Here is a 12,472-nt window from a genome sequence, read left to right as displayed (position 1 = left end):
GGAGCTTTTGAAGCCTCTCATGGGAGTTTTAATGGCCTTTTTACTTACTGTTTGTGCAGATCTGCCATGCTGTAATTAGAATTTTACAGTGGAGAATGATCAAATAGAAAATAATCAGCAGCAGTGCTGACTGGAAGTCTAGATCACTTTCCACCTTTTGTTTTATTATCAGGAAATGCTTATGTATTATTTTAGCATTAATACAGACTATTCTTTTGCTTTTAAAAGATCTATGCAATTATGTAAACAAATCAAGCCATTATGAGTAAATATTGCTGAAGTTTTCAAATGAAAAATATTTATTTTTATAGTTATTTTATGAGCATTTGCTTGTAGTTGTGTCAAGGTTAATGATACTTTTAAAAGAGCCTAACATTTCTAAGTCTCGCACAATTTCTAGGCTATACATGTTTTCTGACAATATCAGTGCAAGTGAATAGGTAGCTGTATGTTAATAACTTCTGAAGACTTAGGGTTAACATTGCTTTTTCCCTCCTTTTCTTGAGTTAGCAGTACAGTATCAGCCCTTACATGTAATTCCTCTACTTTGCCTCATGGTGCATGTGAGAATTTGTAGTAAGGAAAAGAGAGTGGAAATGTATGGAGACCTTTATTTTGATAATGTTGATTTTTTTTTTTTCCTGTAATTTTTTAGTTCTGTTTTATGTCAGAATGGTCATTTACAGTAATAAATATCTGTTATCTACATTTTTTGTAGTGTTGGAGTGCTCTGTGCATACGCTGCCAATCAGCATTTAACTAACCAAGTCAGAGGAGCAAAGAAACTGGTTAACAGTAACTTTAAAGATATGAAAATTTTCCTTAACGACACTCCAGCGGTAAGGAATTTTTTCTTTATGGGGAATGGGGGTGGGAGGGAAGAGTGAGTAAGAAGTATTGCAGAAAACAATTGTTTCTTTCTATCTGATATAAATCACACCTGCAGTATTTTGTTTATTCTTTGTGTGTCAGTCTCACAAAGTAGAATAAATGATGCAAGGTAAGACATATTCACACAGAAGTAAATATTTGAGAGTTATGCTGATGGATCAGCATTCTTTGACCAACTTTTGAGCTGTACACCTGGAATGTGCTGTGAGGGTGCTTGTAGGCCCTTTTCCTCCTACTGAACTAGTGTAGATCGCTAGCAGAAAGTGAATCATTTGGAAAAATATGTTTTTTAAATAAAAAAAAAATACATTGCATGAAAACTTGGATTCCTTGTTGCTCTTTCCTCTTACTTTGTATTTTGGACTTACTTGTATGTATTCTGGGACAGAGCTACAGTAACTTCTTTTCCAGAAGTATTTTTGACTGTTTTTTCTTTAAAACCAGTGTCATACTGTGCCATACTGAACAGGAAAGATTCTCTCTTTTCTACTTTCCAGCTTTTCTTAAAGTCCCAAAAGCAGGCCTCTTTTCTTTCTTGCATTGAAAGAAAAAAAAAAGAAATGCTAGTAAGGAAGACTTGTAAACCTTCCCATGTACAAATTTCAGGTATTTATGGATTAGGAGGAAAAAAAGTCCAACATTCCTGTTGTGTTGAATTTCATTAGTTTTAATTAATTAAATTTAATTTAATTAATCTTTTTTTACTTCCACATGACTGATAAATTAGAAATAGGTAGAATTCACATAGTTATGTAGGATCCACGAGGGTGGTAGCATCCCAGTCCCAGTAACTCTGGGATCCCATACCTATGAGCTGTTTGTCTGCTGACTGTATAAACACAGGAGACATCTGGGGAATGCCATTAAGTGTTTCCATATCTGGAGTTCTTCCCTATACAATTAATCATTTGTGCATGGTGGTGTGACAGCCAAGTGATGGAGGTATGTGGCAGGAAGTGGAGGTCACACCTACCATCTCTTTCGTGAAACAAAGTGCCATTTGTCGGTCTAGAGCTGACTTAGGGCACAGAAAGATGAAATCCAGTTGTGTCAGAAACCACTAGACTCCTCTTCACAGCATGCTGAGTGCCAACAACTGAAAAAGTCGGATTAGAAAATCTGTTACATAGAAGTAGCTATCTTAATAGAGAAGAAAATGGACACTAGCTAAAAATTTAACAAAAATGCCTGCATTTTTGTATTTAAAAGTGTCAGGACTTCAACATTTGTGTCAGTGTTTCCTCAAAGTCTCACTTAGGTAGTAGGTTTCCAGTTTCTATGCAGGATTATTAATTTTTCATTTTAGACTTGATGACGCTTAATGATGCAGTCATCAGATATATCTTCTAAGTCATTTTGACAGACAAGGTACATGGGTATCATGTATAGTCACACATTTGTGAGGATTTCTTGAGCACAGGAGAAGGACTTCAGCTTCCTGAAAAAGTCATAGAATCCAACTAGTTGGCTATAAAGCTCCGGAATCCTAACTGATGTCCTTGACTCATCAGCGTGAGGTGTACAGCATGTAAGAGGATTTGTAAAAAGTCGTCACATGTTAAGAGTTCATGTCATAGAAGATTTGCAGACTATGAGTGATAACACTATTAGTTATATAGAATCGCCTTTTGTCTGTGACATTGCTGGTGACAATGCAAAACCTGTAGCCCTGCAAAATTTTAGTCCTCAGGTTAGCCTATAAAGACAAAACAAACAAACAAAAATAAACCTACAGCTGCCTTAATAAGAAACTCATTTTTTTTCTCCTTTTTTAGAAAAAGGAAGTCTGCCTTACTTTGTCATTTAATTACATCCACTCTGTATGATGAATAGATTGGTTCGAGAGTGGTTTTTTGTCTGTTATTTCTTTGTTTACTCCATGAAAAGTTTGAGACTGCAAGTGAGATACACTTTGGTGCGTATTTGAGTCATGTTTAAAATTGGAACCCCATTCGTCAAGTGTGTTAACCTTTACATTACTTCAAGTCAATTGGAGTGGGATTCTTAATGCGTTATTTTAAACATGCAGAAAGCAATTAAGGTTATTTTAATGCCTTTTCAAAATTAGCATAGTAAGATTTCCACTTGGGGTGGTTCTTTGATAGCCTTTTGTCCAAACCCGGGATCTGGTGATAACTAAGTTACTGTGTGTCATGGTTTAGCTGGGCAGGCAGCTAAACTACCACCCAGCAGCTCGCTCACTCCTCCCTGTCCTGTGGGGTGGAGAGGAGAAAAAAAATGTAACAAAAGGCCTGAGGTTTGAGATCAGAACAGGGAGAGATCACCCGTGGCCTTGGTGAACAGACTTGGCTTGGGGATAAATCAATTTAATTCGTTAACAGTTACTTTAGAGAGGATAGCAAAAACCAAAGCCAGATATTAAAAACGCCTTTTCCCACCCCTCCTTTCTTCCCAGCTTCACAGGGGGACAAGGAATGGGGGTTCCAGATCAGTTTGTCATGTCCTGCTTCTGCTGCTCCTTCCTCAAGGGGAGAGGACTCTGTACACTGTTTGCTTGCTCCACAAACTTCTCTGACATGATTCCTTCTTGCAGAATGCTATCTTTACGCATTGGATTGCTCCAGCGTGGGCTTTCCTCACAAAGTCATGGATTCTTAGGGCACAACCACCTGCTCTGGTGTGGAGTCCCTTCCTGTGGACTGCAGATGCATCTCTGCTCCACCATCAGTTTCTAGCAGTGTGGAGGTCCTTCCCACGGAGACAGACCTCTACAAATTCCTTTGGGCACAAGCATCTCTTCACCAGCATGGCACTTGGGAATGTTCCCAGCTATGGTGCCGTGGCCATCTCCAGTCATGTGGTGGCAGCCCAGTGTGGCCAGACTGCCCTCCCCTCCCTCTGCACTGCGAGTCCCGCATGGTGCGGGCTCCTTTGTCCCCTGCTTAAATATGGCACTCGCAGAGGTGCTGAGTGACTCGGCCCTGGCCAGAGACCAGTCCGACCGGTTTTGCAGCCTGATGAAACTACAGCCTGATGAAACTCCCTGCATCTCCTTACAGGGACAATCTCTGCAGCCCCTCCCCTGCTACCAAAACCCCATCACATGAACTCAGCACACTGCTTTATATCATTACAATGTTGTGGTAGAGCCCAAGTTGTGACTGGGCTAAATCCTCCTCAGGGTAAGGAAACCCATTTGCATTAAGACAGAGCAGCCAGCTCCTTTCCGCAAGAGATGCTCCGACAGACTGCCCAGGTACAAGCCAGTCTGGTTGGTTAATTGCTTGAAAATTAGCACCCTGTCAACTTGCCACTTGTCTCTTCATGAAGGAGGAACTAATGCCGCTAGAAAATCAAACAGAGATGAAGACATGCAAAAACTTACTAGCCTGACTGACTTGAAGCTTTCATAAGGCCACGATTCCTGCTGCTTAACACTTTTAAGCTGAATCACTTACCCTGGAGATGGTCCAATTAAGTAGATGTCCCAATTAAACACAGATTTTATTACGTGCAATTCTGCCAAGCAAAATTTTAAAATACTTAGTTGACTGAAAACAGAGAGCCAGGATTTTGGAGATATTGCACAAATATTTTGATTGTTTCAAAGTGGCAGTTTGACTCATTATTTAAAAGCATTACTTTTTTCCAATTATTTTAATGGGGTTTTTATCATCTTCTTTTCAGCAAATTGACTACTTGGTGAGCCAGTACAACACAACTAAGGATAAAGCACTCTCTGACCTAAATAGTAAGTACTTGATTTAAAGGGGGATAGCAATGTGCATTTAAAGACTTCAGTAAGATGATGTAAATAGCTTATAATGCAAAGTGAAATTTTATTTATGAGAATATGATTTTCAAGCAAAAGTGCTGTTCTCAGTGGTAAATGAGACTAAAACCTAAAATTCTTTTCACATAAGATGTCTCAGAGCTGTTATAATTAATATTATTTCCTGAAATGAAAGTCTCTAATAAATTACTTGTACAATGAGTCAGACTAATATTTTATTCCTTTTTATAGTTCAGTAACCACTAATACTTAATGCTTTTTTAGAATATTATTCCCCAGTTTTTAACAATGGAGCCAAATGTCAAAGAACAAAGCTACTAGTTGTTTTGATGGTTCCAATGAGTGAGAAATCTCTATATTTGTTTATTTTTGTTGTTATACAAAAAATACTTTGTCCTCTACTCAACTAGAAGTTCAGATATAAGCTTATCTTCTTTCTAAAGCTGCTTAATGTATTTGCCATTTCAGAATGAGCAGTTGAAAAGCAGGAGATAAAACTTGAAATACAGCTGCTGCACTTTCCCCTTCAGCACTGTTACAATACAAGGTGTCACCTTTCAAAGCTTTCAGTAAACAGAAACAATCAAACCACTGATATTCTTTTTTTTCCAGAATTTAAGCATCACTTTCCAAAACTGATGATAACAGAAAGGGCCAACCATATTCAGTGCAGATTAGAATCAAGCTGCACCTCTTAGCAGGTGTTAATAAATGTGTGCAGGTTGGCATTTCAGACTGAAGTGAAATACAGAAATACCAAAACTGATTTTAAACGGGATTGTTGCTGGGATCAAACTGTTAAACTGTGACAGCATACCACTTATCATGCCCAAAATCTATGCTTCTGTCTAGGTTTAAAACATTTTAAAGGTTGTTTTCGATGCAGTCAGCTAGGCATAACCTGAGGTCAATGCATCTTGTCTATATGAGGCTACTAAAGGATATTGAAAGTGATTGCTGAAGTAGTAATAGTCTTCCTACTTAATTCGAGGCAGGAAAATGGTCTAAAAATGTGTGTTGTCTTTAAGTCTATAATAACAATAATAATGAATTGATATCTTCATTTCAAGTGCTAGTTTTTAGCTTCCCAGGCACTCCAAACCGAAATTTCAAATTAAATGTTTATTTGTTCTCAATGCCAATTTAATATGTTAGTTTACAGGAAACTAGCTGGATCTGCGATGAGAGTGCTCATTGATAAATAAAGATAGCTTTTATTTTCTTGAAATACCAGAATTAGGTGTGTGACACCTGGGAACAAAAGGATTTCATTCAAAGGGTATCAACAGTATCATAAACCTTGAGAGAAACATAGATGAGTTCAGTTTGCCCACCCTAAGGAAACGCTGAAAAATGTTTTCTGTGTGATAAAAATTCTCATCCCAAGCCAGACATGACAGTGCTGACAGTAATGGATGCTTCTGTACAATGCGGTATTCCCATCTCATCAAGAGCAAAAAAACTCAAAAAGCTGTTTACCGTGATCTGAAAATAGAGAGGACCCAGCAGCTATCTAAAGGATATAGAATCATAGAATGGTTAGGGTTGGAAGGGACCTCAAAGATCATCTAGTTCCAACCTTTCCACAGACGACCATTTCATTTTTCAGGTCAATACGTGACCTCCAATGCTCTAATATCCTTTGTTAATCCCCATACACTACGTGCAAGGCGTGCCCTTACATGTAATGATCGACACCTCTGAACACTTCAGATGCTTCATCAAACTCTGCTCGGCGTTTGTCTGTCTTCTTGCTGAACTAAGCTTCATTTCTGTTTGTGGGCAGTGAGACAGGAGGGTTTGGAGGTGGGGATGGCTACGGATAAGCATGAGGCCAGCGCTGTGGGCATCAGCGCTGAATGCACTGCATGAGGGGGCAGGGACTGGAGACATTGTGCTTAACACGCTTAAGGGATTTCAAGGGAGATGGCTGGCAGGTCTGGGTTGTGGGTGACCTTGGCATTGCTGGAAACACAAGGAACAGGAGAAAGGAAAAGAATCCATCTTCTAGTTTCTCTTGCACTATGAAAACTTCGTGTATAGGGAAAGAGTATGGCACAAAATTCCTGTCCAGATGTTGGACCTCTTAAAGATAGATTGTGGGGGAAAAAAAAAAAATCTATTTCCCAAAAAGTAGGCAATGCAATGAAATAGGTATTTTGGAGTTTGTTGAAATGTTATGTGTCTTCACCTTTATGGTCAAGTGCTAGTGAATATTCTCCACCATATTTTGATTTACTGCTTTTGTTTATAGGCCTATAGTCAGCTAGAGTAGAACTGTGTTCCTGTATGTGGTGGGTTAGGCTGCTCTGGCAACTATACCCTACAGAGTCCCCTCTCACCCTCCCCCACCCCAGGGATGAGGGAGAGAATCAAAGAGGAAAAAGAAAAGAGACCCGAGGATTGAGATAAGAACAATTTACTACTACCGCTACCAATATATATATATACAGATATGTACAAGGATAAACTTATGCAAACGAGTGATGTACGGTGTAATTGCTCACCACCCCTTGACCGAGGCCCGTCTCGTCCCGAAGCTGCAATCCCGAAACAGATGAAACTTGATACCGCGATCCCGGATGAACGGGAGGCCCCGAGACAGAGAGCGAGCGAGAGAGAAAACACTCAGAGTCCGAAAGTGAGAGTCCCGGAAGGGCAAAAGCCCTTCTTCCCGGCTGGCCCTCACTTTTATACTGGGCATGACGCTGCATGATATGGAATACTAATTGGCCAGTTTGGCCCTCAATCTTAAGTTCAGGTACAAATCGTAAGGAGAGTTGTGGACCCCTTGTCCCAGCTATGGTCCCCCCTTATCCTGTTGTGCTCCTGCACACTGACAAGAACTCGGCAGACTGAAAACTCCTAGAGACCTCAGTGCCAACTACAAACATCAGTGCACTATCAGCGTTCTTCTCAGAGTGAGCCTCTGAGTAAAACCAAAACACGGAGCTCTTCTAGCTGCTAAAAAGAAGAGCTAATCCTGGTCCCAGCTAAAACCAGGACACTGTATTATCTTCTGTCACTAAGTTCTGACTGTCAGGCCTTGGAGAAATTTTAGTGATATACTTTGTTAAGTAGAGAGTCTGACAGCGCCTGTGCTAATAGGTAGTTTAAATTGAACTAGTGTGTAATACCTTTTTTTTTATCTCTCCATACTACAGACGTTGGACCTTTGCTTGGAAGCAGAGTTCAAGAACAGCTGGGAAAAGAAGTACGTCCCGCACTTGATGCGGCTCTGACAATGGCAGGAGGTAAAGATGTACCTATTGTTGTATTAATGTTCTATTGCGATGGTAAGACAGGCATCATCTCTCTAGTGCACAGCATGAGATGGCTTTGTGCAGTACCATGATTCAGCTTACTGTTTTCTGCATGCCTTGATGTTTCTTTTAAACTGAGGATTTCAGATATTTTAAGGTTTATAAGTACATTTAAAAATAAGTGAAGATTTATATGTCATGGTGGATACCTAGTTTCAGCAATCATTGAAGAAAGATGAAATCCAAGTTCCCTGCTCCAGGTGGTTGTCCCTTTCCATTGAATATGAGGGAGTCTAGGAAAACTGTTCTTTAAGAGCTGTCCGTAGGTCTTTGCAGGTTAGTCTTCGACAGGTCAGGGAGTGAACGTACAGTGGCCCCATCCTGTACACTGCCAAGCCTATTATGAGTGTGCTAACCATCGTTTCTTCATTGTATCTTTAAGTTTAGCATTGCTCATGCTTAGTTCTCTCTCCTTTTAAAGAAAGTATTCCTTCAGTATTTTTTTCTATTTAAGGTTTTTTTTCAGGTATCAGGTACAGCTTATAGAACAAAGGGAAAGGCATCCGTGAACTTAAGTCGCTTTGTTTTTTTTACCCATTAATTCTTTCTCATTCACTCGTCATCATTCTCCTTTTTTGCTTTATTTCTCTTATTTGTCTTGAAGTCAAAGTGGAAAGGGCTATCAAAGGTAAAAAAATACCATAAAACATTGTGTTGTGTGAAGTGCACTTTATTTTTGTAACTTGTGTACTTTTAGTTGTATCTGTGTGGGGTTTTTTGTCTACTATACACCTGTTCAGTGGCTTTTTTTGTTTGTTTGGTGTGATTGGGTTGAAACCTAGAGCTAGACAGTGTTGAACACTGATTAATGCTTGGCTGATGCAACATGATCTCCTTCCCTTTCATCTTGCAACTACATAATTTGTGAGTTGGATTATAAACAAAATACTGAAACTACTGTTTCACGAGTACGGGCTTTCTTTTAATTTCTAATGACCAAGTGTTAAAGTTCTTTACTGAAACCACTGGATAAGGAGAGATAGGGAAAGGGTAGGAAAGAGTAATTTGGGAAGTGGGTAGAATCTCGATAAAAGTATCCTGGGCACATTCATTTGTTTGTAGAAAAAAATAAGTGATGTATTTGTATGTGCAATAAATGCGTATTCTATGCCAGAGGGTTTTTCTGGGAGAGAGGCAGGGTTATTTAAATCAGTAGCGTTAAGAAAGCATTTACACATGTGCGCTTTCTCTTCGTATCTGTATCTATGGACTGGTTTCTAACGAAAGATTTTTAAAAAACTTAACATCCTTGCAGCCATCAGAGAAACGAAGGAAGCACTGGAAAATGTGAGCGTCTCTGTAGAAGTTTTGCAAGAGGGAACAGAGAGGCTTCATGCAAACTTGACAGATGTTAAAATGCAGCTAAGCAATACCCTCAATGATTCTGCATGCTCTGCAGCTCAGGCTGCCTCAACTTGCAATATTATCAGGAATTCATTAAATCAACTGAACATCAATGCCAATTTTAGTGGGGTAAGAGAATATTTTTCGGACTCTTACAGTGTGATTGCCTTGAATAAGCCCAGTAGTGTCTCTGCAGCTTAATGGTTCAGTGTGTGCTGTCACTTGTGAGATAAGTGACCTTCCCTTATTCTGTTTTTCTGAGTAATTCCAGGCACTCTTTTCATCTTCTGTGTAGAAGAAAATAAAATGTGTGTCAAGCAGCTACATTAAAACGTTGCTCTGGGCAATGAAATAATCTGCCCTCCCAAAAACACTGAGGTTAAACTTAGCTTTGGTACAGCAAAGGTTTCAGGAGTGTGCTAGAAAGATTCTGCTACAAATTTTCTAGTTTTCTTTACTCTCTCTCCTATCTTTGAAATATTTAGTAAATTAGCAAGGCTACTACTTTAATATGACTCAAGAATGCTTTTGCTTCCTAGTTGCCAGGAGTGAGCTCACAGCTTGCCAAGGTCAATGATGTCCTTAAAATAGACCTTTCTAGTCTGGTTCAAAAGGTATGTTTCTTAACAGGCTTGTAAACTGTTAATTAATAAACTGCGATACTTAGGTATCACTTGTTTTCCCTTTATTTTCTCAGGCAGAATTCTCTTGTTCCCACCTCATCCTGCCTCATGGTGGATATCTCTCTTTGTTATTCCATTGTTTGGCCAAGATTTAATATTTGAAAGTATGAATGTAGTGCTTTATATCCCCAGGATACTACAGATCAAAAATGTATTGCTAGTTGTCTGCCTGAAAGAACGATCCTTAAAAAACAATAAGGCAGAAACATGACTCTACTAGCATGCTCTATGTTTTGTGGTACAAACTAAAGAAAAAAAAATCCAGGCTCTCCTAATTAATTGTATTGTATTCTAGCTATTTTGAAATATGTCTTTCAAATTCTTTATGTGCATATTTGATATTAAATCTGGTGCAATGGACCTAATGTAATTGCTATTAGTATTTTTGCATGACTGTCCACAAAACCATAATTTTCACTCAGAAAAAAAAAAATGCTTAGTTTGAGCAGTTTAAAAATCCAGCAATCTGAAAACGTTTGCTAGGAATAGAAGGCACTTTCTGAAACCAAAGGCTGCTTGTAGAGGGGTCAGACCCCTGTCTGCTTCTGAAGTGATCAGGCCTGCAGGAGGTAAGGCTTCAAGCATCCACTGCAGTGACTTCTCCTTTCTGTCCAGATGTGCTACTCAGCTTGGTCCCTGCGGTTTAAACCCTTTCTTTTCCCTTCTCACTAAAGAAAGCATTGCAATGGCTTTAGAGGCAGTTGGATTTCATTGTTTGTAACATGGTTTCACATTGAGAAGGCATGGAATTGCAAAGAGGTGTTTGGCTCCTACACAGCAACTCCTTTCACTTGGGGAGTCTTCGTTTGTGTGTTCTCAGTTTTGTACGAAATAGATCTGACAGGTGACAGTACTATAAGGTTTGAAATGATTGTGGCTGATCCCTGTGTGTTTAAACGTAGGGCATTTTTTTTTTCAAGGGATATGCTGGAGAGCAAAGTGAATCTGAAATATACTTGAGTTCCGCTTTTGCTTTGACCTTTTCTACTGTGCAGTAATAAAAATGTATTTTTCATAGTATTAACATGTACATTTTAGCATGTGTATACTCTTACTCCTTGTATAAGAGCAAAAAAATTATACAAATAATGTGACAATGAGAGACTCATTATAATTTTTCCGACTTTTATTCTTAGGGTTATGCAGCATTTAATGATACTCCAGACTTAGTGGTGAATCAAACAAGAAACATTTTATCAGGTGAGGACAAACTATCTTTTCACTTTGATTGTTTAATGTTGATATCTTTACATCACTTACTGATGTTTTTGTTTTATTCATAATATGTTTTCTGGATTAAAGATCATTGAAAATGGAAATATAAAGCTTAATATTTTTTAAAATGAATTGGTTCCACCAAAAAAAAAATAGAAAGCAACTGTGTCTTAACGAGGACCCAGAATTAAATATAAAAGTAGACCGTATGATATTTTATGGAGGAGTTTTTTTAGGCTTTTTACTGCTCAAGTGATGAGAAATCTTGGGATTTCAACTGCACAATGACACTTTATCTCTATGTGGTTGAAAAGCTAATTTTCCTTGACTGATGTGTCTATGATGTATTTAGGAGTGTGATGTTAAAAAAACTGAACCTGCCTGCTGCTACATTAAAATGTAGTGGATGGTGAAGGGGAGGTAAAAATATGCCTTAAGGATAATATAAATGTTCTGAAACCAGGACATCTCTCTTAATTCTTTTGCTGCTTGGACTTTAAACGGTTACTCTTTGACAATACCTGGACTCTTGATGTTTGAATAAAATGTAGTATAGTGTATGTATACTAATCTGTTCTAATTTCTATTCTTGCGTTGTGGACCTGTACTGCATATATAAACAGCTGTTCCCTGTAAGTTTTTCTTTTTTTTTTTACCCTCCCTGGGCAAAATGAAACACAGTATTTATACAATCAGCGTACTGTGTGAACTTGCCTAAAATGAGCCAGTTTTCTAAAACTGATGTTATGCTTTTATTTAGGAAATATAGTGCAGATTTACTGATTTTCAGTATCTGCTGATATGCCTAAACACAGGCTGTCTTAGTTTATCTACTTATAAATTATTGGGGTTTTGTTTCTATAAAAACTGAGTTTGAATTACAAATAACACAAAAAAAGTTTTACTAGAGAAAAAAATTGCATATGTTTGTAAACTTTTAAAAGAAGAGTGTTTTGATACCTGATTGAATTTGACGAGTAAACATCGAAACAGCCAGGCAAAAACTTGTCCAGTTCTTGTTTGAGAAAGAGGAGGGTGTTGCCTACCAACAAATAGCACCTATAGTTATACATCCTACTGTTTCATGTTCCAAGTTGAGAGAATGGGAAGAGTAAACAGAAACTGCATTTTACAAATAGACAGTGTGTATAAGAAGTGAATTAATCATATCTTTGTGTATCTAAACAGTGTGTATCTAAACTGTAAGTATAGGATAGCGTGTTCGTTCATAATTTGAGGGAAAAAATGGCTTAATTGATCAT

The 12,472-nt window shown here is 38.3% G+C and overlaps 1 protein-coding gene across 8 annotated transcripts in view; it reads left to right on the top strand.

Moving 5' to 3' along the window:
• Window positions 1–12,472, top strand: part of PROM1 (prominin 1) — a 62,309-nt gene that overhangs the window by 31,765 nt on the left and 18,072 nt on the right. For 5 of the 8 annotated variants that reach the window (XM_086611459.1, XM_086611456.1, XM_086611457.1 and 2 more), the window contains 6 exons: window positions 719–839; window positions 4,540–4,603; window positions 7,810–7,899; window positions 9,224–9,441; window positions 9,852–9,926; window positions 11,132–11,195. In XM_086611459.1, the coding sequence (XP_086467585.1) occupies window positions 719–839; window positions 4,540–4,603; window positions 7,810–7,899; window positions 9,224–9,441; window positions 9,852–9,926; window positions 11,132–11,195 (632 nt within the window). Of the gene's footprint in view, window positions 1–718; window positions 840–4,539; window positions 4,604–7,809; window positions 7,900–8,572; window positions 8,597–9,223; window positions 9,442–9,851; window positions 9,927–11,131; window positions 11,196–11,833; window positions 11,843–12,472 lie in introns of all 8 variants that reach the window. The other 3 variants (XM_086611451.1, XM_086611455.1, XM_086611453.1) reach the window with 2 other exon arrangements.

The sequence above is a fragment of the Tauraco erythrolophus genome, chromosome 5 (genome assembly GCF_009769465.1).
Source record: "Tauraco erythrolophus isolate bTauEry1 chromosome 5, bTauEry1.pri, whole genome shotgun sequence".
Taxonomy (NCBI): Eukaryota; Metazoa; Chordata; class Aves; order Musophagiformes; family Musophagidae; genus Tauraco; species Tauraco erythrolophus.
This window is presented reverse-complemented; position numbering and strand designations above follow the sequence as displayed.